The sequence below is a fragment of the Paroedura picta genome, chromosome 4, assembly GCF_049243985.1.
Source record: "Paroedura picta isolate Pp20150507F chromosome 4, Ppicta_v3.0, whole genome shotgun sequence".
Lineage (NCBI taxonomy): Eukaryota > Metazoa > Chordata > Lepidosauria > Squamata > Gekkonidae > Paroedura > Paroedura picta.
The window spans coordinates 143446399-143469734 of NC_135372.1; the positions used below are offsets into that span (position 1 = coordinate 143446399).

Here is a 23336-nt window from a genome sequence, read left to right on the forward strand (position 1 = left end):
TCGGGGGGAGTGCTAGGGGAAATGATAGATAAGGGTGCCTGTCCTGAGGTGAGTTAGTCGTAGCAAGAATTTAGAGATGCCTGCTTTGTGATACTTCCAATAAAGGGATTTTCTTTCTGTGAAATTTGCTTATTGAGAGAGTCGACTGGAGTCCCACACTGGAGTCCCACGCTGTGTCAGTTCTGTCCCGGAAGCCCAGGCTGGGTGATGTGTTAATGGTTTCTCACTTGTGCACCTTTGTTGAGCTTTGAATCTTATCTTTCATCTCTCCCGTTTTGCTGGCTCAAGAGACACCAGAGGTGAGAGTTTCTTGATGAGATTCTTGAAGTGAAACATAGACGTTCTTTTTGATTATTCTTTCTAAAAGAATTCCCTTTTTAAGTGAAGATGGATGGAAGGCCGGGGAGAAAGAGAAAGAGTTCTTGCAAAAAGAGCTATAATTAAAGTTGCAGGCGTACAGCCAAGAGAATTTTGTAACACATCCAAAGGGTTTCTCAGCATTTGGTTTTCCAGAATTAGCACATACTTCCTCTGCAGAGTAGGTCAGACCGACCCTGCCAAAGAACAGAAGTGTGTATTTGGGGGGGGGGGGGGAGATCTGACAGTTACATTACATAAAGATACAGATTTAGAAAATACTTTTCAAAATCCTAATTCCACCCCCCCCTAAATTCTCTCAGATCTTCTAAAATTTATTTATACTTTAGACTTCTACACGGCCATGGCTGGACTAGGCTGAAGCTCCTGGCAAAGCTTGTCCACAAGGAGGCCTCCTGAGTAGGACCTAGGCTCACAACACCACCTCAAGGCCCTGCAGCCGGCCATCGGAGGGCTCTTTGCTTGCCCCCCCCCCCTTTCCTCAGCCTTCCCCACCCAGCCTGGCCCGTGGGAGATGTGGGGGGATGGAAAGGAGGCACCCCCCTGTGGCCTTCCTGGACTGGCCTCTGGAAGGTAGAAGTGGGAAGGTGGCAACCCACCCCTCCATGGCCTGCCTGGCTTGGCCTTTGGAAGATGTGGGGTTGGATGGGGACAGTGTTGACCTGTGTAGACACTGCTGAATGGGGGTGAGAGTAGGAGGGCCAGTCCCCCTCCAAAGCAGCAGTTTTCTCCAGGAGAACCAATGCCTTCCTTCCTTCCCCCTCTTTCTCTCTCTCTTTCTCTCTCTCTTTCATCCTGTCTTTCTCTCTTTCATCTTCCTGAAGTTTTCCAGGCCCCCACCTGGAAGTTGGCAACCCAGCTGGCTGCGTGTGGAGCAGGCGTCAGGAATCAAACCCAGCGCTTGAGATTAGAGTCTGCTCTTCTTTAACCCCTTCACCACACCGGATCCCAAGATCGAGCGGGGAGCGGGGAGTGTGGGAGGGCCGGGACCCAGGAAGGTTTAAATGTCCCACGATGGCCGCTAATTATTTTTTTTAATCGTACCTCTCCGTTGCAATGTCTGTGCACAGAATGCTTTTGAACGCCACCCCTTATGGGATCACGGGTAGGTTTGTGCCTGAAGGGTCTAATTTGGCTTCAGCGCCCATGAAAGTCAATGGCGCCATGGACTATAATGGGAATGTTCGTGTGAAATATTCTTCAATCTTTGAGAAACTGCGGAAGTGCTGCAAACATGTAGAACAGGGGTAGTCAAACTGTGGCCCTCCAGTTTGCTGGCAGGGGCTCATGGGAATTGTAGTCCATGGACCTCTGGAGGGCCACAGTTTGACTACCCCTGATGTAGAATATAGTTGGGAAGCAGAGCCACCCACGGGCCCCTCCCCTTCCCACCCGCTCCGGGCCCATCATTGGCCATTTTGGGAAGGGAGGATGGGTTGACATGAGCATACATGGTCATATCATCACTGATAAATGTTTAAGAAATTTAAAAAATATATATTAGAAATTAATTAACTCTTCCTTATTTGGGAAACCCTTCCCGGCCCATCAAAAAACCCCAAGATTTCACAAAGCCCTGGTTGAGAAAACCTGATCAGCATGGAAGGTGAGATGAAATCTGTTTCAGTTCATGCACCCAAAAGCTGTGGCTGTTTTTAACCTGTTGTTATCTATTTAAATTAGAGCTGTTGTGATGGTCAGTTCATAGTCTGAGGAAGAGTGCTTACCTTGAATAAATCTTGGCTGGTCTTAAAGGTGCCCCTGGACTCTGATTTTAATATTTTTACATGTAAACCAATGAATCCATGCGGGCTCAAGAAGCAGTTTAATGCGTGAACCTCCTCACAGGAGGTTTCCAACACAAGTTTCAACAAACAAATTCCGGTGAATTACCCCTGTTTCGATATTCTTCATCAGTCCATAATCTAATAATCAATGGACAAAATGAGACAGAATTAGCAAATGCTCCGTGTTTGCTCCGTTTCCAGGGACGTGCAGTGACAATTTGTTTGTTTCGATTGGCAAGGAAGAAAATTTTTTCCCATGAAAATATTTCATGGAATTTCTTTTAAATACTTAAAATTGCACAGGAAATATTTTTCCATTCTGTATAAAGCTTATTAGCAGAAAGTTTCTGTTTTGGTTAACTTTCGATTCTCCTAGAACAAGCTCCTCCTGCAGCCACAATGCTCTGTTAACTTTTGACTCTCCGAGGAGAACAAGCTGTCCCCCATCACCCCTCCTTTCTCCTTGCCACAGACTAGGCAGAACAAAAAGAAAGGCGGGGGGAGGGAGCTTGCTAAAGTATGGTTTTGCAGCTGGGTGGGACTTTCTTTAATTTTATACTGTATTGAATAACATTTGTATTTTAATAGGCAAAAACCCCATGCCTTAATTTTAATAGGTTAGGTATAAGATTTAAGACTTTCTTTATTTTAGCAACCTTTAAGAATCATAGAGTTGGAAGGGACCTCCTGGGTCATCTAGTCCAACTGTCAGGAATGTCTTCCAGAGATTTAGACAGAATTTCTTTTGAATTAGAAACATAGAATCATAGAATAATGGAATTGGAAGGGACCTTCAGGGTCATCTAGTCCAACCCCCTGCACTATGCAGGACACTCACATTCCAATTGCTCCTCCACTGTCACCTGCCACCCCCTTGAGCCTCCACAGAATCAGCCTCTCCGTCAGATAGCTCTCCAGCCTCTGTTTAAAAACCTCCAAAGATGGAGGACCCACCACCTCCCGAGGAAGCCTGTTCCACTGAGGAACCGTTCTCACTGTCATGAACTTTTTCCGGATGTCTAGATGGAATTTCTTTTGCATTAATTTCATCCCTCCCTCATGTAACATATTCTATGATAAAGTAAAATATGCTATGATATCTTACTTCCTTGTCATAGAAGGAGAATAGGGTTGCCAAGTTCTCCCCCCCTCCCCTGGTCCCCGGGAATGGATGGAGGGGGAAGGGTTGTCAGATCCAGCAGAGGGGGAAACTCTTGGAGACGTGGGCACAATGCCCTTCAGCCCACACTCTAATCCAGGCATTCGCAACCAGGGTTTTTGGCCCTGGCCCCACCCTGGTGGAATGAGCTCCCAGAAGAGCTAAGGACCCTGCTGGAATTACCAGCCTTCTGCAGGGCCTGTAAGACGGAGCGCTTCCACCAGGCGTACAGTTGAGGCCAGGCTGGGGTCCCCAAGTTATTATCAGGGGATCCCCTAGAACCTATGAGATCAAGACCCTCACCCCTAATGAAAGAGCTCCAGACTACATGCTTGTCAGGGGAGGAGATGGGGGGGGGATAATTTTTAATTAACTGCTATCTTTTATATAGTGCGTTTAGTCAAGGCTATGGTCTTCCCAGTTGCAATGTATGGCTGCGAAATTTGGACCATAAGGAAGGCCGAGCATCAAAGAATTGAGGCTTTTGAACTCTGGTGCTGGAGAAGACTCTTGCGAGTCCCTTGGACTGCAAGGCGAACAAACCGGTCAGTCCTAGAGGAGATCAACCCTGACTGCTCCTTAGAAGGCCAGATCCTGAAGATGAAACTCAAATACTTTGGCCACCTCATGAGAAGGAAGGACTCCCTGGAGAAGAGCCTAATGCTGGGAGCAATCGAGGGCAAAAGAAGAAGGGGACGACAGAGAATGAGGTGGCTGGATGGAGTCACTGAAGCAGTAGGTGCAAACTTAAATGGACTCCGGGGAATGGGAGAGGACAGGAAGGCCTGGAGGATCATTGTCCAGGGGGTCGCGATGGGTCGGACACGACTTCGCACATAACAACAACAATCTTTTATATCTTTTAAGGGTTGTTGTTTTATTCTTTTATTGTAAACCGCTGCGAGTCTTTGAGAGCGGCGGCATATAAGTTAAAATATAAATAATCAGATAAACAAACAAATAAAGAAAATAAGAGTTGCAGCTCAGAATGCATGACACGAGCAGGGATGGGTCCTGGATCTCCGCTGCTCTTGGGTGTGCTGAGGAGCATTTCCTGAGCCTCTGCCCGAATTCCGACTGGGATTCTCTTGTGCGAACCTGTCCAGGGAAGATGGGAAGCACTGCAGCCATTTTGCAGACGGTTTTGTCACCCCAGCACCACCTTAAACCATGAAGACACGGCGAGCAATGGTCAAGAGAAATTCGGTTTAAAAATGGCTACGGAAAGGCTGAGTCAATCGGCCACCTCTGCGAGGGTCCGGACCGAAGGAAAATATGCGACATTTTTTGGAAAAGAGGAAACACCCTTGGAAATGGGGGGAAACCCAGAAGCACGAAACTTTTACCAGATGTGCCATTGCATAATTTGGTGGCGGTCCAAAAGGTGCTTGAGTGTCTGATTGGACCAGCCGGATGGGCAGACGAGCCCAGAAAGAGGATAAAATCTGGAGGGAAGAGAATCAGAAAGTGAAAGTGGGAGAGTTTGCTTGGCAGAATTATCTCTCCTCGCTCTTTCCCTCGCTGGTTTCTCATTTTCCTTTCAGGCGCCGACAGAAGGCCCGTCAGGAAACAGGACCCTCGTTCTCTGCAGCACTTCAGGGTAGGTGAGCTGCTACGCTGGTGCTTTTTGCTGCAAAAGTCCTGCGTTCGTCGTCGTCGTTGTTGTTGTTATATGAGATTTATAAAGAGCTCCTCCCTGTGAGTCTCAGGGCGGCAGACGACATATTAAAAATGGACACAAAGCACATGCTTTCTGCTACTTGGAAATAAAACTGCAAATGCCTGGCTTTGAGGCTGCTTGGAGAGCTGCTGTAGGAAATAATGTGTGGTTTAAAAGGTATCTTGCCCCGGAGGGACGGACCAGAACCAATGGGATGAAATTAATGCAAAGGAAATTCCGTCTAAACCTCCGGAAGAAGTTCCTGACAGTCAGAGCGGTTCCTCAGTGGAACGGGCTTCCTCGGGAGGTGGTGGGTTCTCCATCTTTGGAGGTTTTTAAACAGAGGCTGGAGAGCCATCTGATGGAGAGGCTGATTCTGTGAAGGCTCAAGGGGGTGGCAGGTGACAGTGGAGGAGCGAGAGTGTTGTGAGTGTCCTGCACAGTGCAGGGGGTTGGACTAGATGACCCAGGAGGGCCCTTCCAACTCTATGATTCTATGATTCTATGATTGTCTGTGGGGCGATGGTTTAAAATCCTGAATACAAATAAAAACAGAATCCATTGATAGAAAATAATGAAGAGGAAGAAAAGCTGGGGGGGGGGGGGTTGTGTGCCCTGCTTTGTTCCACCCAAATGAGTTTCAAAGTGGCCTCCAATCGCCTACCCTTCCTATCCCCACAACAGATGCCGTGGGAGGTAGGTGGGGCTGAGAGAGCTCAGAGAGAACTGCTCTGTGAGAGCAGCTCTAAGAGAACTGTGACTGACCCCAGGTCACCCAGCTGGCTGCCTGTAGAGGAGGAGTGGGGAATCAAACCTGTTTCTCCAGATTAGAGGACACGGCTCTTAACCACAACCCCAAGAGTTTTCTTCCTTTCTTTCTTCAGAGCAGGGGGCCCCAACCTTTCCAAACCCGTCGACATCTTGGGCGTTCCGGCTCAGCACGGAGGGTGGTGGCCACAAAATGGCTGCTTGTTGGAGGTGAAGCCAGCCGCAAAATGGCTGCCACAGCTTAGGAGAAGAAAAATTGGGGGGGGGGGGGGGCAGGATTGTACCCTGCTTTTTACTACCTGAAATCGTCTCAAGGCAGCTTGCAACCACCTTTCCCTTTCTCTCAGGGTTTTTAAACACTGCCCCTGCAGACCCTCTCTCCCCTTCTGCAGCCGTTGAAGGGGAGGAAAACCCTGCCAGAGGATCAGTTGTTTGGCAGGGTCCTTAAATGCTTCCCTCGCAGACCCCTCTGAGGCTGGGAGAAGGGGCCCCCTTTCCGTTCCCTCCGAAGCAGGGGAAGACCCTGCCAAGCAGCTGATCGCCAGGCGGGGATCTTTAAACACTTCCTCCGCAGACCCCTGTGGTGCTGGGCGAAACAGCCCTCTCTCCGCAGCCTTCAGAAGGGTGTGGGGAGGAGAGAAAGGCTCACCAAGCAGCTGATCCTGACAGCAGTTGACAGCACTCAACACACACAGGAGGTAAGGTGAAAGGCCTCTGTGGGAGCCCCAGGAGAGCTGCTGCCAGCTGGAGTAGACAAAACTGACTTTGGCCTCCTTCCGTTACCAGGCAGCTCCATTGTGCCCATGTGATGTCCATCCCCCCCAGCAGAGGAAAGAAGAGTCACAAGATGTATCTTACGGGGCACATGACAATCCCCCTGAGAGCTGGAATTTCCTTCAATAAAAGGAAAGGCGTGCGGAGTTTGTGGGCACAGAAGGGGAAAGAGGTGTGCTAAAAAAATCAGACGTTCCGAGGCCAGAGGTCATATGCCTGGAATGCCAGCTGTTTGACTGGACTCATAGGCTCCTAGAGTTGCAAGGTCCCCTAGAGGCCATCTAGTCCTGCTCAGTGCAGGATCAGCCTCAAGCATCCAGGAGAAGGATCTGTCCAGCCCTTGCTTGAAGACCACCAGGGAGGGGGAGCTCCCCACCTTCTTAGGCAGCCCATCCCACTGCTGAACAATGACTGGGAACTTCCCTCCCCCGTCTCCTGATATCTAGGCAATATCATTCTCCATATAGTTTAAAACCATTCCTGGGGTCCTCTCCTCTGCTGCCAACAGGAACAGCCCCCTGATCTCCAAGGGATAGCCTTTCAGATACTCCAAGAGAGTCATCCTGCCACAGTTTGGCCACCCCTGGCTCATGGTAACTGTAGTCCATGGACATCTGGGGAGCCACCGTTTGGCCACTCCTGGCAGGCACTCATGGTAACTGTAGTCCGGGACATCTGGGAAGCCAACGTTTGTCCACCCCTGGCAGGCGCTCATGGTAATTGTAGTCCATGGACATCTGGGGAGCCAGCTTTTGGCCACCCCTGGCAGGCGCTCATGGTAATTGTAGTCTGTGGACATCTGGAGAGCCACACATTGGCCACATCTGGTTTATTGCATGGCCCAATCCTACTGATTGCATCGATTCCACTGCCTTGAGACCCAGATGGGTCTCCTTGGGGAGGGCATCTCACAGCCATGGCCCTTCTCTCTCCCCGCCACCCCTTGCAATCTAGATGTGGAGATCCCTGCAGAAGAAACAGCCTCTAGTGATGTCCGCAGTCCTCAGGAAGGTCTTCGGCAGCCTTTTCCAGCCTTCTGACCGTGGAGGAACCCCCGGAATCCTTGCTCAGGCTTCGAGGAGGCCCGGGTGTGATGTCAGCTGGCTACGTCTTCCTGCCACACCCCCCCCGAAGTGCCGTGTCCCCGGAAGTGACATCAGCCCCCGCATTAACAGGCAGGCTCATGGAGAACTGAGGGGGGAGAGGCAGGAGGCAGCTTGAGATGCAGGCTCCACCCCCCCATACAGGGAAACCATGAGAGAATTCCCTCAGAAGGCAGAGAGATGGAAGCGTCTGGGGCCGTAGCTTGTGGCTGAGACCATAGAGCAGGGGTAGTCAAACTGCGGCCCTCCAGATGTCCATGGACTACAATTCCCAGGAGCCCCTGCCAGTAATCGAACGCTGGCAGGGGCTCCTGGGAATTGTAGTCCATGGACATCTGGAGGGCCGTAGTTTGACTACCCCTGCCATAGAGGCTGGAGGGGGAAGGCCACAGACCCCCTCCACTTCCCACGGACCCCCCAGGGCTCTGCAGACCCTGCAAAACCATTAAGAAGCTGCAGAAGTGCCCCTGGAGATACCAAATTCAAACGAGGAACCGGTAAATACTACATTTCACATGTGACTGCCACCTCAGTCAACCCCCCCAAAAAACTTACCTGCACAAATGCCAAGAGCCAGCTTGGTGTGGAGAGCCAGCTTGATGTTGTGGTTAGGAGCACGGACTTCTAATCTGGAGAGTCAGGGTTGATTCCTACTCCCCCATCTGCAGCCAGCTGAGCATCCCTAGGCTCACCCCCTTAGGGGGTGGCAGGTTACAGTGTCAGCGATAGGGCTGTGGGTGCACGGTGCAGCGGGTTGGAGTCGATGACCCAGGAGGTCCCTTCCAACTGTAGGATTCTATGATCTCTTCTTCTAATCTGCTGAGCCAGGTTTAATTCCCCACTCCTCCACATGCAGCCAGCTGGATGACTGATGAAGTTGTTCTGAGCAGGAATCTCAGGGCTCTCTCAGCCTCCCCTCCCTCGCAGGGTGTGTGTTGTGGGGAGAGGAAGGGAAGGCGATTGTAAGCCCCTTTGAGACTCCTTCGGGTAGAGAAAAGAGGCATATAAGAACCAACTCTTCTTCTTCAGTAATCTCAGGCTTCTCTCCGCCTCCCCTCCCTCACAGGATGTCTGTTGTGGGGAGAGGAAGGGGGAGACAACTGTAAGCCGCTTTGAGACTCCTTTGAGTAGAGAAAAGCAGCATATAAGAACCAATTCTGCTTCTTCAGTAATCTCGGGGCTCTCTCAGCCTCACAGTGTGTCTGTTGTGGGGAGAGGAAAGGTAAGGCGACTGTAAGCCGCTTTGAGACTCCTTCGGGTAGAGAAAAGCGACACATAAGAACCAACTTTTTTCTTCTTCTAGATAATATTCCCATCCTAACGAGTTTCTTCAAAGTTTAATTTCCAAGGGACAACTCCTAAGCATATCTAGGCCTATAAGGAAGGTGGCTTCTTGATATCCTGGCAGGTTTTCTAGGATCTGCTGGTGCTTTCCAAGCCCTGCGTTTTGGAAGGGGGCAAGGCCAGGACTTGCTCTGCTAAGGCACACTCTGATCATGTGTTTCTCAGCGGATCTCTGGGGCTGCCTACAAGCCTTGGGATGTCTTGGCCTGGCCCCAGGACACACTGCGGGAAAGGAGGTGGTGAGAAAGGCGGGTCTAGCTGGCTTGTTCTGCTAGCTCCAGCCGCCCGTGGCCCGCCTCCTGGAACTGCCCTCTCTTTATATAAGACAACGCAGCAGTTTTGCCAAAGGGACGGACGGCGGGCTGGTGGGTGGGAGTGCATGCATGCAGAAGCCCCCTGACGCACGTCTCCATCTCCCTTCCTCCCCCAGGGGCCAGGATGCAGGCGGAGGAGAGCTTCAGGTAAGAGACCCGGGCGTGCATCTCTCGCATTGCTCTCCCTTCGGAGCTCACCCTTTCAGCACCGGCTTCCTCTCCTTGTCCTCGGTTGACTCCACGCTCCAGCCTGCCGACAGCAAAACCGAAAGCAAAATCGTGGCTCTCGCTTCTGCGTTAAAAATACTTCTCCGATGTCAACATAGTTTACCCCTAAGTGCCAGCCAATGTTAGACACTCTGTCCCCCTTTTTAAAAAAGAAGTCTCGGATATAGAACTCAGATTAACCTGGAAAGAGTAGCAAATAAGAGCAGGGCAATTTTAAATGAACAAGACAAAAATAGAGACCTATAGCACCTTTAAGACCAACAAAGATTTATTCAAGGTGTGAGCTTTCGAGCGCATGTACTCAAAAGCTCATGCCTTGAATAAATCTTTGTTGGTCTTAAAGGTGCTATGGGACTCTTGTTTTTGTTGTGCTTCTTCAGACCAACACGGCTGCCCACTTGAATTTAAATTAGCCATTGTTTTTATTCAGATGCATCTCTGTATAATAGCTGCTAAAAAGGTAAAGGTAAAGGTATCCCCTGTGCAAGCACCGAGTCATGTCTGACCCTTGGGGTGACTCCCTCCAGCGTTTTCTTGGCAGACTCAATATGGGGTGGTTTGCCAGTGCCTTCCCCAGTCATTACCATTTACCCCCCAGCAAGCTGGGTCCTCATTTTACCGACCTCGCAAGGATGGAGGCTGAGTCGACCTTGAGCCGGCTGCTGGGATTGAACTCCCAGCCTCATGGGCAAAGCTTTCAGACGGCTGCCTTACCACTCTGCGCCACAAGAGGCTCTTAATAATAGCTGCTACTCAGTGTTAAACACTCCCCCTCTTTTCCTTTTAGTGCTCACGTGCCATCTAGCCAACTTCTCTATCTTATTGTATTCACTCTTTATCCAAAAAGGATTTCTAGCCCCAAAAGTGACCCTCTTCTTTGAACATTTCTGTATGGAGTTTCCCCCTCATACTGAGGATCTGAAAATAGAAGCCAATGTAAAATTTTGGTCATCCTCTTGTGGTTGAAGAAAATCTATTCTTGTTTGGATCCAAAGATTTTTCTAGTTTCCTCTCCTGGAGCTCTTGATGGGGCAAGATTTTAAATCTCAGTTTCCGTTTGGGGGTGATAACATTTTGTCTCTCTCTCTCTCAATTTCTCCAACTCGAATTTGCTGTGCAGCAGATGGCATTTAGTGTTTCTGAGAACAGAACCGTTTGCATTTCTGATAGTTCTTGCATAGTAGCAGTTCTTGTACTGTAAGTTTTTTCTGCTCCTAAGAATTTTGAATGACTTGCCATAGCTGAGCACAGAGCGGTTGGTTTTGCTGTTTAAAATCTGCTGTGAAGATTCTGAATTGTGCATTCAAAGTTGCCGACAGTCTCCCAATTAACTTATCTATTTAATTCATCTTAACGAAACTCAGAACCATAGATTTTCAACTAGTATTAAGGCTGTTCAAGGTTTCAGATTTATTGTGTGTGTGTGTTTGTGTGTGGCAAGATTCCAGACAGTGAAACGGCAGAACTAGAAGAAACTGACTACTCGGGGCCTTCTAAGGCATCTTTTATGTTAAAAGTATTAATTCAAATACAATACTTATATCATAGAATAATAGTTAGAAGGGGCCTCCAGGGTCATCTAGTCCAACCCCCTGCAGAATGCAGGAAATTCACAATGTAGATTCCGAAAAGACAGTCAAAGTGATCGTTTCTTTTAAAAAGAATTACTTTTCAGTTCTCATAAAGCCTTGAAAGTCTTAAAGGATGTGGTAAAACTTGGAAATATATTGTTCTGTTCTCTATCCGTTTACAACAAAATACTTGAGTAGATTTCAAAAGACCAGTATAGTCCAATTACTGGGGGGAGGGGGTTGCAAAGGGGGGAAAAATACATAAACGAAGCTTTACCCTTAGAAAGAGCAAAAGTTAAAGAGATGGGGGGGGAAAAAAGATCTCCCCCCTCACTGGCGGTCTTCAAGCAGTGGCTGGACAGACCCTTCACCTGGATGCTTGAGGCTGATCCTGCACTGAGCAGGGGGTGGGACTAGATGGCCTGCATGGCCCCTTCCCACTCTAGGATTCTAGGAGTCTAGTTCAGCAGTGGAAGGGGCTGCCTCAGGAGGTGGGGAGCTCCCCCTCACTGGCCGTCTTCAAGCAGCAGCTGGACAGATCCTTCTCCTGGATGCTGGAGGCTGATCCTGCACTGAGCAGGGGGTGGGACTAGATGGCCTGCATGGCCCCTTCCCACTCTAGGATTCTAGGAGTCTAGTTCAGCAGAGGAAGGGGCTGCCTCAGGAGGTGGGGAACTCCCCCTCACTGGCCGTCTTCAAGCAGCAGCTGGACAGATCCTGAATTGAGCAGGGGGTGGGACTAGATGGCCTCTGTGGCCCCTTCTAGGATTCTAGGAGTCTAGTTCAACAGGGGAATGGGCTGCCTGAGGAGGTGGGGAGCTCCCCCTCACTGGCAGTCTTCAGGCAGCGGCTGAACAGATCCTTCTCCTGGATGCTTGAGGCTGATCCTGCACTGAGCAGGGGGTGGGACTAGATGGCCTGCATGGCCCCTTCCCACTCTGGGATTCTAGGAGTCTAGTTCAGCAGTGGGAGGGGCTGCCTCAGGAGGTGGGGAGCTCCCCCTCACTGGCTGTCTTCAAGCAGTGGCTGGACAGATCCTTCTCCTGGATGCTTGAGGCTGATCCTGCATTGAGCAGGGGGTGGGACTAGATGGCCTCTATGGCCCCTTCCCGCACTGTTATTCTAGGTAGGGGTAGAATGTGAAGACTGGAAGGCTCCCTAGGACATCAGATCCTCCTCTGGCCCCTCCTCCCCCTCCACAAGTCCTCTTCTCTCTATCCAACCTCTGCTCCCTCAACAGATTGGTAACCAGTGCAGCTGCTTCAGCAAAGGCTGAACATGGGTCCTCCAAGATGATTTAGTGAGGACCCGTGCAGCTGTGTTCTCTACCAGCTGTGACTTCCTGGTCAGTGACAAGGGTGGGCCCACGTAGACCAAGTTACAGAAGTCTAACCTTGGTCCCATCCAAGTGCTAACTGAGGTTGAACCTTCTTCGCTTCTGATATCTGATGAGATTGGGGTAGCCTGGCCAATCCAACTTACAGCAAAAGGCATATAGAGTTGGTTGGTCCTTGGAGGCCTCTTGGGCTTCCATGGAGGTCTCCTCTCCTAATACTAACCAGGACTGACCCTGCATAGACACCAAGATCTGATGAGATTGGAGTAGCCTGAGCTAGCCAAGTTAGGACACCTGACATACAGAGGTTGGTTGCCCTCGCCTGCCTCTGCGTAGCAACCCTGGTCTCCTGTGGGGATCTCTTATCCTAGTTCGAACCCTGGCTTCTGAGATCTGACAGTACCCGGCTAGCCGGGGCCAGGGGCATTCCGTTCCGTCAACAACTCTAATTCGTGGCTGTGGAATTAAGTCTTTGCTGAGACCGCAGGGAATTTTGGTTAATGTTTAGCCAGCCTATCGGGTGGAAACATGAAAAGGGAGCGTTATCCCAAGCCCAAAGATGTTGCAATGTTCAAGAACGCTTTCGTGGCCGTGTTCTTCACCTTCTCCAGCGTAGCACTCGTTCCAAATGTTATTTAGAAGGGGCCAAGAGCATTCTGTGGGACTTGAAGTGCAGGTGGAATGCAATGCTCAGGCAGTCTTGTGGGTGTATCGCTCAGAGGTGGGGCAGCATGAAAAAGCCTTGTGGAGCACCTTTGGGGCGTGTTTTGAAATCCCAGGAGCAAACAGAGCAATTGTTCTAAAAGCACCGGACTTCTGGAGATTGTGGTGCTGAAGTTCAAGTCTATCGGCAAGTCATGCCCTGGGCTCTGAAAACCTGTCTCTCCCCATTGCTAACATGTAGGGGCAACTTGTGTGTATTTAACAACAAAAAAGATTCTGTACATGCTCAGAGGAACTTGCGTGTTTTATTTTTTACATTCTAAAAGACAGTCCCCTAACTTGGGTGGCCCAGGATAATCCAATCTTGTCAGATCTCAGAAGATAAGGTCCGTCCTGGTCAGTGTTTGGGTAGGAGACCACGAGGAGGGTCAGGGCCACTACGCAGAGGTAGGCAATGGCAAATCACCTCTGTGCGTCTTTTGCCTTGAAATTCCCACAGGGACACCGTAGGTCCCTTGTGACTTGACAGCACATTCCCCCCTACTGAAAGATAAATATTAGGATAACTATTGATAAATATTTCTGGCTTCTGCAGGGGGTTGGACTAGATGACCCTGAAGGTCCCTTCCAACTCTATGATTCCAGGAAGAACAGCACAGTTTACAACTTGGCCGCCAGTTTTCATACATTGATTGATTGATTGTTAATTCCTTGAAAAGTCGTCAATTATCCTCTGCTAAATTAATAGATGAAGAGAGTAGGCTTCTCCGGTTGGAAATTCTTGCATGTTGAAGTGATGTGGAGCTGTTTGTGTGGGTAGCTCTGTTGGTCTGAATGTTTACAGGCATATTTTTAGCACAGCACCAGACTGAGCAAGGAACCAACAGAACTGGGTCAAAACATCTTCTTCTCCTTAACTCAGACTCAAATTCATTCTTTTCTCCATTTTTATTCAAAAAATGTATGTTCTCAAGAAATCGATACACATTGTTAAACTCAATGCCCAAACGCTACTAAGAACCAAACCAAAAAACACACAATTACAAGATATTTGAGCCATATTGGGAGGGCGGTAAAGAAATTTAATTAATAACAATATATATTGGACTTTCCCCCTAACCCAATCTAGTGAAATAGTCGAACCTGATTCCGTGGCATAAAATTATACCTATAACCTGCTACTACAGAATTAATTTTTACAGGTCTTTGCAAAAATCCAGAAAGTATTATTCCATAGTTCCAAAACAAAGTCCACTGCTTATAATATTTCCCGAGATCGGGGTCTTTGGAAATAGCAGAGAATTTAACACCCTCGGTGCAATCCGTTAATCCAGGGGTAGTCAACCTGTGGTCCTCCAGATGTCCGTGGACTACAATTCCCATGAGCCCCTGCCAGCAAACGCTGGCAGGGGCTCATGGGAATTGTAGTCCACGGACATCTGGAGGACCATAGCTTGACTACCCCTGCGTTAATCGATTAGCCTTGTCTGGGGCTTCTCCTTAAACCAGACTCAAATTCATGGCGTTGTTTTTGTTCAATTCAAACATTGCATGACGTTTCCCAGACTCCGATCCAGTCTTAACGCTGCATTCTTTCCTTACAGTTTTGAGCGCTACAGGGAGACGGTGGATTGGCTTCTGGGGCACACGAAGCAACGGCCGAGAATTGCCATCATCTGCGGCTCTGGGCTGGGCCTGCTGGCAGACAGCTTGAAGAACCCGGAGTCTTTCCAATACGCAGACATCCCCAACTTCCCCCAGAGCACAGGTAGTGCGCGGTCCCTCTTGCATCCCCAGTCCCTTCCCTTTCCCCCTGGCCCTTGTGTCTCTGCTGCCAACCTGGACCTGGACCAGGGTTTCCCCAACCCCGAGGAAGAGCTGAGTGGGGGAAACTCCGCTGCCCGTGGGGATGACCATGGCGCCCGCTGTCTCCTCAGTGCCAGGCCATGAAGGACGCCTCATCTTCGGGGAGCTTCAAGGCCAGCCGTGCGTTTGCATGAAGGGGCGTTTCCACATGTACGAGGGATACCCACTTTGGAAGGTAGGCTGCCAACAAATGGGATGGAATTAATGCAAAAGAAATTCTGTCTCAACATCCGGAGGAATCGGTCCGGATCAGGCCCCCTGGTGCACAAGCCTACTCCGGAAGCGCTCCCACCTTGCCCCCCCCAATCACCAAGAATTCAGAGCACCCCAGCCCCGGACAGAGTGTTCCATCTGTACTTTGGGGCCAATAGCCACCTCTGCTCTGTAAAAGAACGTGACAAGCCATGTTGGATCAGGCCAATGGCCCATCCAGTCCAGCACTCTGGGTGATACAGTGATCAAACCCGGGAGGAAGTCTTTAGGAAGTCTGCCAGTGGGGCCAGAACTCCAGAAGCCCCCCCCCACCATGGCCCCCCAAGCACTACGGAGACAGAACATCTCTGCCCCAGGCAGTATTACATCCGTACCTTGTGGCTAAGAGCCACCCATAGACCTCTGCTCCAGATGTTTCCCCAATCTCCTCTTGAAGTGGCCTGTGCCTTCAGCCAACACCACTTCCTCTGGGTGAAGGGCTTCCTTTAACCTGTTCTGTTCTTACTGCTCATTTGTTTTGCAGAGAGCCCACCAGTTCTTGTCTCGTCAGAAAGTGAGAAAAGTCATTTTTTCCCCGCCTTCTCCATCTCTGCTCTTTCCCACAGGTTACCTTCCCGGTCCGTGTGTTTAAGCTCCTGGGCGTAGAGACACTGGTGGTGACCAATGCGGCCGGAGCCCTGGCAGACTCCTACAGCGTTGGGGACATCATGGTTATCCGGGACCACATCAACCTGCTGGGCTTGGTTGGACAGAACCCGCTTCTCGGCCCCAACGAAGACAGGTACGTACAGCCCGGCCAGAACTTTAGGCCCCGGCCTGGGCTCAGGGACCCCCGCTCTCTCTTTTGGCCCTCCGTCTTTCCGAGAGCTCCACCGACTCGAAAGACTTCGGAAATTCCTGGAGATTTGCAGGAGAGGGGCCAGGAGGAAGGGAGCTCAGCAGGACTGTGACGCCAGCCCACCCTCCAAAGCTGTTGTTTTCCCTGGGGCAGCTGATCTCTGCAGTCTGCAGATCAGCTGTAAATAGGGATGCCAGCCCCACCTCACAGGGTGTCCTTCGTGGGTAGGGTAGCCAGGTCCAGGTTGGGAAACACCAACAGGGTGTCCGTTGTGGGGAGAGGAAGGGAAGGCGATTGGAAGCCACTTTGAGACTCCTTCGGGTAGAGAAAAGCACATACAAGAACCAACTCTTCTTCTTCTTCTTCAGTAATCTCAGGGCTCTCTCAGCCTCCCCTCCCTCACAGGGTGTTTGTTGTGGGGAGAGGAAAGGGAAGGCAAATGGAAGCCGCTTTGAGACTCCTTTGGGTAGAGAAAAGCAGCATATAAGAACCAACTCTTCTTCTTCTTCAGTAATCTCAGGGCTCCCTCAGCCTCCCCTCCCTCACAGGGTATCTGTTGTGGGGAGAGGAAAGGGAAGGAGACTGGAAGCCGCTTTGAGACTCCTTTGAGTAGAGAAAAGCGGCATATAAGACCCAACTTCTTCTCCTTCTTCACCAATCTCAGGGCTCTCTCAGCCTCACCCACCTCCTTCAGGTAGAGAAAAGCGCTTTATAAGAACCAACTCTTGTTCTTGTTGTCGTTCTTCTTCTTCTACTACTACTACTACTAGGTTTGGACCCCGCTTCCCGGCCCTTTCCGACGCCTACGATGGGAAGATCCGGGCTCTGGCGATGGAGACGGCCAGGCGCCTGGGCTACGCCTCCTTTGTCAAAGAGGGCATCTACTGCATGGTCTCCGGTCCCAACTTTGAATCCGTCGCGGAGGCCCGGCTGTTGCATTTGTTGGGAGCAGACGCTGTGGGTAAGGAGCAGAGCAAGTCAGAGTCCTTTCACCACCCACAGCCGCAGCTTCACGGCTTTGGGGCTGTGGCCTAGTCGTTTTCCTCCCAGATGTTTTGCCAGTCACTGTGGCTGGCATCCTCAGAAGTAGGATACGGCAAGATGGGAATCTCTCCGTGCCAAACTGTGGAATGGGTGAACAGTCGCTGGGCATTTTATTTTTAACTTCTTGAGGAGTGGGGGGTGGGGTGGGAAACACATTGCATTCCTGCCTTATCCCAGGGGATGGACTGGAACTATGAAGTGTTTTTCCATTAGTCTGGGTGGAGTTCATTGGCAAGGGTAGAGTTCAGGGTAGAGTTCATTAGAAAGTCCAAGTGTCTGGGTAGAGTTCATTAGAAAGTCCACGAGGAAGTGTTTTCCCTGAGTTTGGGTAGACCACCAGACCATAGCCACACAGCCTGGAAATCCACATGAACCAGTCAGCTCTGGCTGCTTAAGCCTTTGACAATTAATCATTTTGGAAAAGCTGAAAACGACCAAACATTTAGAAGTCCTGCATTTTTTTCAATTTACTCCCCAGTCTGTCTGTGAACATACCAGATTGTCCGGTCAATATTAGGCCAGTACTGGACATCTGGCAACCTTGTTGAGGGTGCCACCTGAAATCAATTATTCTGTTTGGCCTCATTATAGATAGCTGCAATCTCCAGGTAAGCCCCTCGTCTTATAGTTGCCAAACCAAACAACTTAATTTGGGACATTCCAAGCTTTTCATAGAATCCTAGAATCATAGAGTGGGAAGGTACCTCCTGGGTCACCTAGTCCAACCCCCTGCACCGTGCAGGACACTCACATCCCAATCGCTCATCTACTGTCACCTGCCACCCCCTTGAACCTTCACAGAATCAGCCCCTCCATCAGATGGCTCTCCAGCCTCTGTTTAAAAATCTCCAAAGATGGAGAACCCACCACCTCCCGAGGAAGCCTGTTCCACTGAGGAACCGCTCTGACTGTCAGGAACTTCTTCCGGATGTTTAGATGGAATTTCTTTTGAATTAATGTAATCCCATTCGTTCTGGTCCGTCCCTCCGGGGCAAGAGAGAACAACTCTTGTTTTTCTTCCTTGCTGTTACCAGAAAGCTTCCTTCAACTTTAAGGTGTGCTAGGTCATCCCCCCCTCCCCCCTCCCCCCTCCCCACCATCGCCAGATGGATCTTGGACTTGACTCCCAACAGCTGTATTGATTTTCAACCTTCTACGCTGAAAAATCAAGAGCTAATGAAGCTTCTCTAATCTCATCAGAGCTGAGCAAGCTGTTGCAAGGGGGAGGGGGGTATTCCTGGCAATCTACAATATAACCTCTGTTAGGTCACCGTCAAATGAATTTTTCTACTTTACTCACAGTATGTCGTCTCATTTTCAGTGTTCAGTCACTGTCCTTCACCCCCGGAGATCAGAGTGTTTGTGAAGCTTCTGTGACCTCACAAGCAGCCCAGGCAAGGGATGTAAAGGGTGGCCACCTGCAATATAACCCACCTCTATGAGGGCCCACCACTGCCAAAGGGATCATAGAATCTTAGAGTGGGAAGGGACCTCCAGAGTCATCTAGTCCAACCCCCTGCACTATGCAGGATCTTCTACTTTCCTCACCGTCTCTACTAATTTTCAGTGTTCAATCGGTGGCCTTCACCCTGAGAGATTAGAGCAGGGGTAGTCAAACTGCGGCCCTCCAGATGTCCATGGACTACAATTCCCAGGAGCCCCATGCCAGCATTCGCTGGCAGGGGCTCCTGGGAATTGTAGCCCATGGACATCTGGAGGGCTGCAGTTTGACTACCCCTGGATTAGAGCGTGAGGCTTCTGTGACCTCACAGCAGTTCAGCCAATGGCTGCTTTCCAGACTGACTTCCCCCCTTCCTTGCAGGAATGAGCACGGCAGCTGAGGTCTTGGTGGCCAGACACTGTGAGTTGCGAGTCTTCGGCCTTTCGCTGATCACTAACAAGGTGGCCAAGGAGTACGACTCCCAGGAGCACGTCGACCATCATGCCGTGCTGGAGGTGAGCCAGAAGCGAGCGGCCATCCTGCAGAAATTCCTCACAGAACTAGTCGGAAAACTGGAGGCGGTCGACCACGGCCGAGGACAATGAGACCGCGTGCCCGAACGCGGCCTGAATGCTCCAGGGCGCACATGTGGACTGGGGTGGGGGGAGAAACCCACCTGAGGAAGAGTATAGGGTTGCCAACCTCCAGGCAGGGCCTGGAATTCCGACTGCTTTCCAGATCACTGAGATCAGTTCTCCTGGGGGAGGGGATGGGTGCTTGGGAAGGTGGATTTTGTGGCATGAGACCCTGCCAAAGTCCCTCCCCTCCTCAAATCTCACCATCCCTAGCCCCCTCCCCCCAAATCTCCAGGAGTTTCTCAATGGGAACCCTAAATATTACCCACGTAGCATCTTTCTAGTTCCTCTGGACTGGGCTCTCGGAGGAAGCCTCCTCGTGCGATTCGACCCAAGCTGGGTCCAAACCTTCATCCCGCTTGCCTGTAAACCGGAGCCCAGTGAAGAGCGGAACGAATTAGTCCTGGGTCTAGTCTGCAGGATGAAACCAAAATCCAGCAGCGCCTTAAAGGCAAAGGGCACTTAAAAGCAAGACTGATCGATTAGTATTTATAGTTGGCCTCGGGGTGAAGGCTGATGACACAGAGTGACTCAATGTGATTGACAAAGGGGCGTTCGATAAGGATCGCGGCGGCATGAGCCAACCAGAGGTCTAAAAATGGAACTGAAGCCAAGCAGAAACGTTAACATGTGCAAGCTATACACAAGAGTGTAGACTGCAGTCCCAAACCTTTTCTCCAAGTAACTGAAACGTTTAGTACCGTGCAGCTGTGTGGCCTGGGTGGGAAAGCCCTCTTGAATTGAAACGATCGTGAATCGAACCTGGAAATTTGTACTTGCCTGTGGAGAGACTGCAGGAGAGTCAGTTCCATCACCAGACTATGGAATTATAGAATCCTAGAGTTGGAAGGGACCTCCTGGGTCATCTAGTCCAACCCCCTGCGCTATGCAGGACACTCACAACCCTCTCGCTCCTCCACTGTCACCTGCCATCCCCTTGAGCCTTCACAGAATCAGCCTCTCCGTCAGATGGCTCTCCAGCCTCGGCTTAAACATTTCACGGAACAATGGGCAGCAGAGCCAACCCAAAGTCTAAAATCTGACTGGTAGCATAAGCCTAAGCCAGGGGTAGTCAAACTGCGGCCCTCCAGATGTCCATGGACTACAATTCCCAGAAGCCCCTGCCAGCATTCGCTGGCAGGGGCTTCTGGGAATTGTGGTCCATGGACATCTGGAGGGCCGCAGTTTGACTACCCCTGGCCTAAGCCTTAGCATGACACATGAAATGGTGCAAAACAGTCCGTTTCAGCAAACCACGCACAATAGTATGGACCACAGCCTGCTTCCTCAGAAACACACGTCTATTTATCTGATGAGTTGCTCTCTCTTGAAATAGAACCCCTCTGTAGAATAAGGCAGTGCTTATTTTGTAAAAAGAAAAAGTGCTCATATTCATATAGCAGCCCTCTTAGTATAGTGGTTAAGCGTTGAGCTGTGGGTTCAAATCCCCATTTGTGCTTCCTGGGTCAGTCATACTTCATCCATCTAATTGACCTCACATGGAGGATGGCCAGCCACCCACGGGGGAAGGGCTGCCAGAAATTCCTGGAGCCTGGGGAGGGCAGGGACCTCAGTGGGGTACAATGCTATGGAGACCACCCTCCAAAGCATCTAATTTCTTCAGGGGAACTGATCCCTGTAGATGAGCTGTCATTATGGGGGATCTCCAGGTCCCGCCTTGAGAATGGCACCCCTACTCACATGGGTGCTGTGTAGCTAAAACAGGAGAATACCAGCTGCTTTGGCTCCCCCTTGTGGGGGAAAGGTGGGGAGCAGTTGAAGGAAATACGCAAAAATGGCACATTGCTACCAAGATAGATTCAGGTGGGTGGCCGTGTGGGTCTGAAGTGGCAGAACAAAGTTTGAACCCAGGGGCACCTTGAAGACCCACAACATTTAATTCAAGGGACAAGCTTTTGTGTGCATGCAACAGAGCAGAGTTGGAGTCCAGTGGCACCTTTGAGACTTACAAAGTTTTCTTCAAGGTATAAGCTTTGGTGAGCAATAGCTTATACCTTGAATCAAATTTTGCTGGCCTCCACTGGATGACCCAGGAGGTCCCTTCCAACTCTGTTATTCTGTGATTCTATGAATGGTTTCACTGGACTCAAACTTTGGCACCAGTTCTCCTCTCAGGAATTGGGGGTTCTGCACCCACAGAAGTCCTGGACATAAATATATCAGTTGGACCAACCGACCTGTGATTCCCCAAAGCACCTATGGAAAAATACATTGTTGGCCTTTAAGACATCCCTGGATTTTTGTTCCTGTTTCTCCAGGAAAGACTGATGCAGTTTGTCAGAACGTGCCTTTTCTTCTTTGGCCTTGCCAGTCCACTGAGAAATATGGGGCAGGCCCTACTCGGCCTCTCTGACCCTCCTTGCTGGGTTTTTTTTCTTCAAAGGATTTTTTAGTAGAGATTTTTATACAGTTTCAGAATGGAAGGGAAAGTAGAAAAATGAGAAATAACAAGAAAAGGGAGGGGAAGCAAAAATCAGATTTCGCAGCTTCATTGCAGTTTTTTAAGAGAGCCAGCTTGGTGTAGTGGCTAGGAGTGCGGATTTCTAATCTGGCGAGCCGGGTTTCATTCCCCATTCCTTCCCCGCATGCAGCCAGCTGGGTGAACTTGGCCTCTCCACAGCACTGATAGAGCTGTTCTATCTAGGCAGTTCTGTCAAAGCTCTCTCAGCCTCTCCTCCCTCACAGGGTGTCTGTTGTGAGGAAAGGGAAAGCGATTGGAAGCCGTTTTGAGACTCCTTTGAGTAGAGAAAAGCAACATATATGAACCAACTCTTCTTCTTCTTCAGTAAAATCAGGGCTCTCTCAGCCTCCCCTCTCTCACAGGGTGTCTGTTGTGGGGAGAGGAAAGGGAAGGCAATTGGAAGCCGCTTTGAGACTCCTTCGGGTAGAGAAAAGCGGCATATAAGAACCAACCCTTCTTCTTCTTCAGTAATATCAGGGCTCTCTCAGCCTTCCCTCCCTCACAGGGTGTCTGTTGTGGGGAGAGGAAAGGGAAGGCAATTGGAAGCCGCTTTGAAACTCCTTCGGGTAGAGAAAAGCGGCATATAAGAACCAACCCTTCTTCTTCTTCAGTAATCTCAGGGCTCTCTCAGCCTCACCTCCCTCACAGGGTGTCTGTTGTGGGGAGAGGAAAGGGAAGGTGAATGTAAGCTGCTTTGAGACTCCTTTGGATAGAGAAAAGCAGCATCTAAGAGCCAACTCTTCTTCCTTAAAGTCTCCAATATACCAGTTCATAACCTATAATCAATACTTCACATATATCCGTTTATACCAAGCTTACTTCTGATAATTAATTCTACATTTGCTTTTGTTAGTCTCTAACGACACAAGCCCTCATTGGGTTTTTTTCTTTCCTGCAATAAGTCAATAAGAGGTTTCCAGTTAATCGGAAAGGAAGCTGTTGCCTTCTCTCTAATCAGCGACATGAGCTTAGCTTGCCGCTTTGTGATGAGCAGACAAACCAGCCCAAACCGTCAGCGGCTGTCCTAGGGTCCCGTCTGCCCAGGGAACCTCCTTCTGCTGGCTGTTTATCAACGGACAACACTCCACGATAAACTATATCCTGCTTTTCTTATGTTGAAATTCTGTGCCCTTAAAAATGCTGTTTTGCCCAAGGACTGCATTCCTAACTTCCGCCAAATGGACCATTATCTGGTGTGACTCACTCCAATAAAAACACAACAGATGAGATTCCGTCCAAGCAGGGCGTAACTTTTATTGCAATAGGGAAAACAGCGGGAGATGGGTCCATGGTACAACAGCCTCTGCGGTTCTAGTAAACAATTTCTTCCCGCGTCGTGTCACAGATCACCTTTTGATTCGACAACCTTCACATGTGGCTCTTCTACACAGAATGCATCACCCCTCACGCTGCAGCCATAACAAAAAGCATTGGTCACCGTGCAAGGTTGGCCTGCCTGCTATTGTACAACGCTCCGTTTCTATTTTGGTACATTTTATCTTGTGCTGTCGAAAGCTTTCCCAGCCAGAGTCAGCTGGCGGTTGTGGGTTCTCCAGGCAGTGTGACCGTGGTCTGGTTGTTTTGTCCCTTAAGTTCTGCCAGTCACTGCATCTGGCATCTCCAGAGGTAGGACATGGTAAGATGGGACTGTCCCTGTGTCAAAGGGTGGAGTACTAACACACTCCTCCCCTTGGCACACACTTCACACTTTGACATGGACAAATTCTCATGT

General features: G+C 50.0%; 1 protein-coding gene across 7 annotated transcripts in view; it reads left to right on the forward strand.

Moving 5' to 3' along the window:
• The window catches only part of LOC143836574 (purine nucleoside phosphorylase-like), a 48719-nt gene extending 25886 nt beyond the window's left edge, over nucleotides 1-22833 (forward strand). The window contains exons 3-9 of one of the 7 annotated variants that reach the window (XM_077336028.1): nucleotides 4869-4924; nucleotides 9404-9434; nucleotides 14690-14853; nucleotides 15023-15126; nucleotides 15770-15945; nucleotides 16773-16963; nucleotides 18869-22833. In XM_077336028.1, coding sequence (XP_077192143.1) covers nucleotides 4869-4924; nucleotides 9404-9434; nucleotides 14690-14853; nucleotides 15023-15126; nucleotides 15770-15945; nucleotides 16773-16963; nucleotides 18869-19092 — 946 coding nt within the window. In that variant the 3' untranslated portion in view covers nucleotides 19093-22833. Of the gene's footprint in view, nucleotides 1-1202; nucleotides 1446-4722; nucleotides 4929-7480; nucleotides 7683-9403; nucleotides 9435-14689; nucleotides 14854-15022; nucleotides 15127-15769; nucleotides 15946-16772; nucleotides 16964-18868 lie in introns of those variants that run through there. The other 6 variants (XM_077336027.1, XM_077336030.1, XM_077336029.1 and 3 more) reach the window with 6 other exon arrangements.
• The last annotated feature ends 503 nt before the right edge of the window (nucleotides 22834-23336 follow it).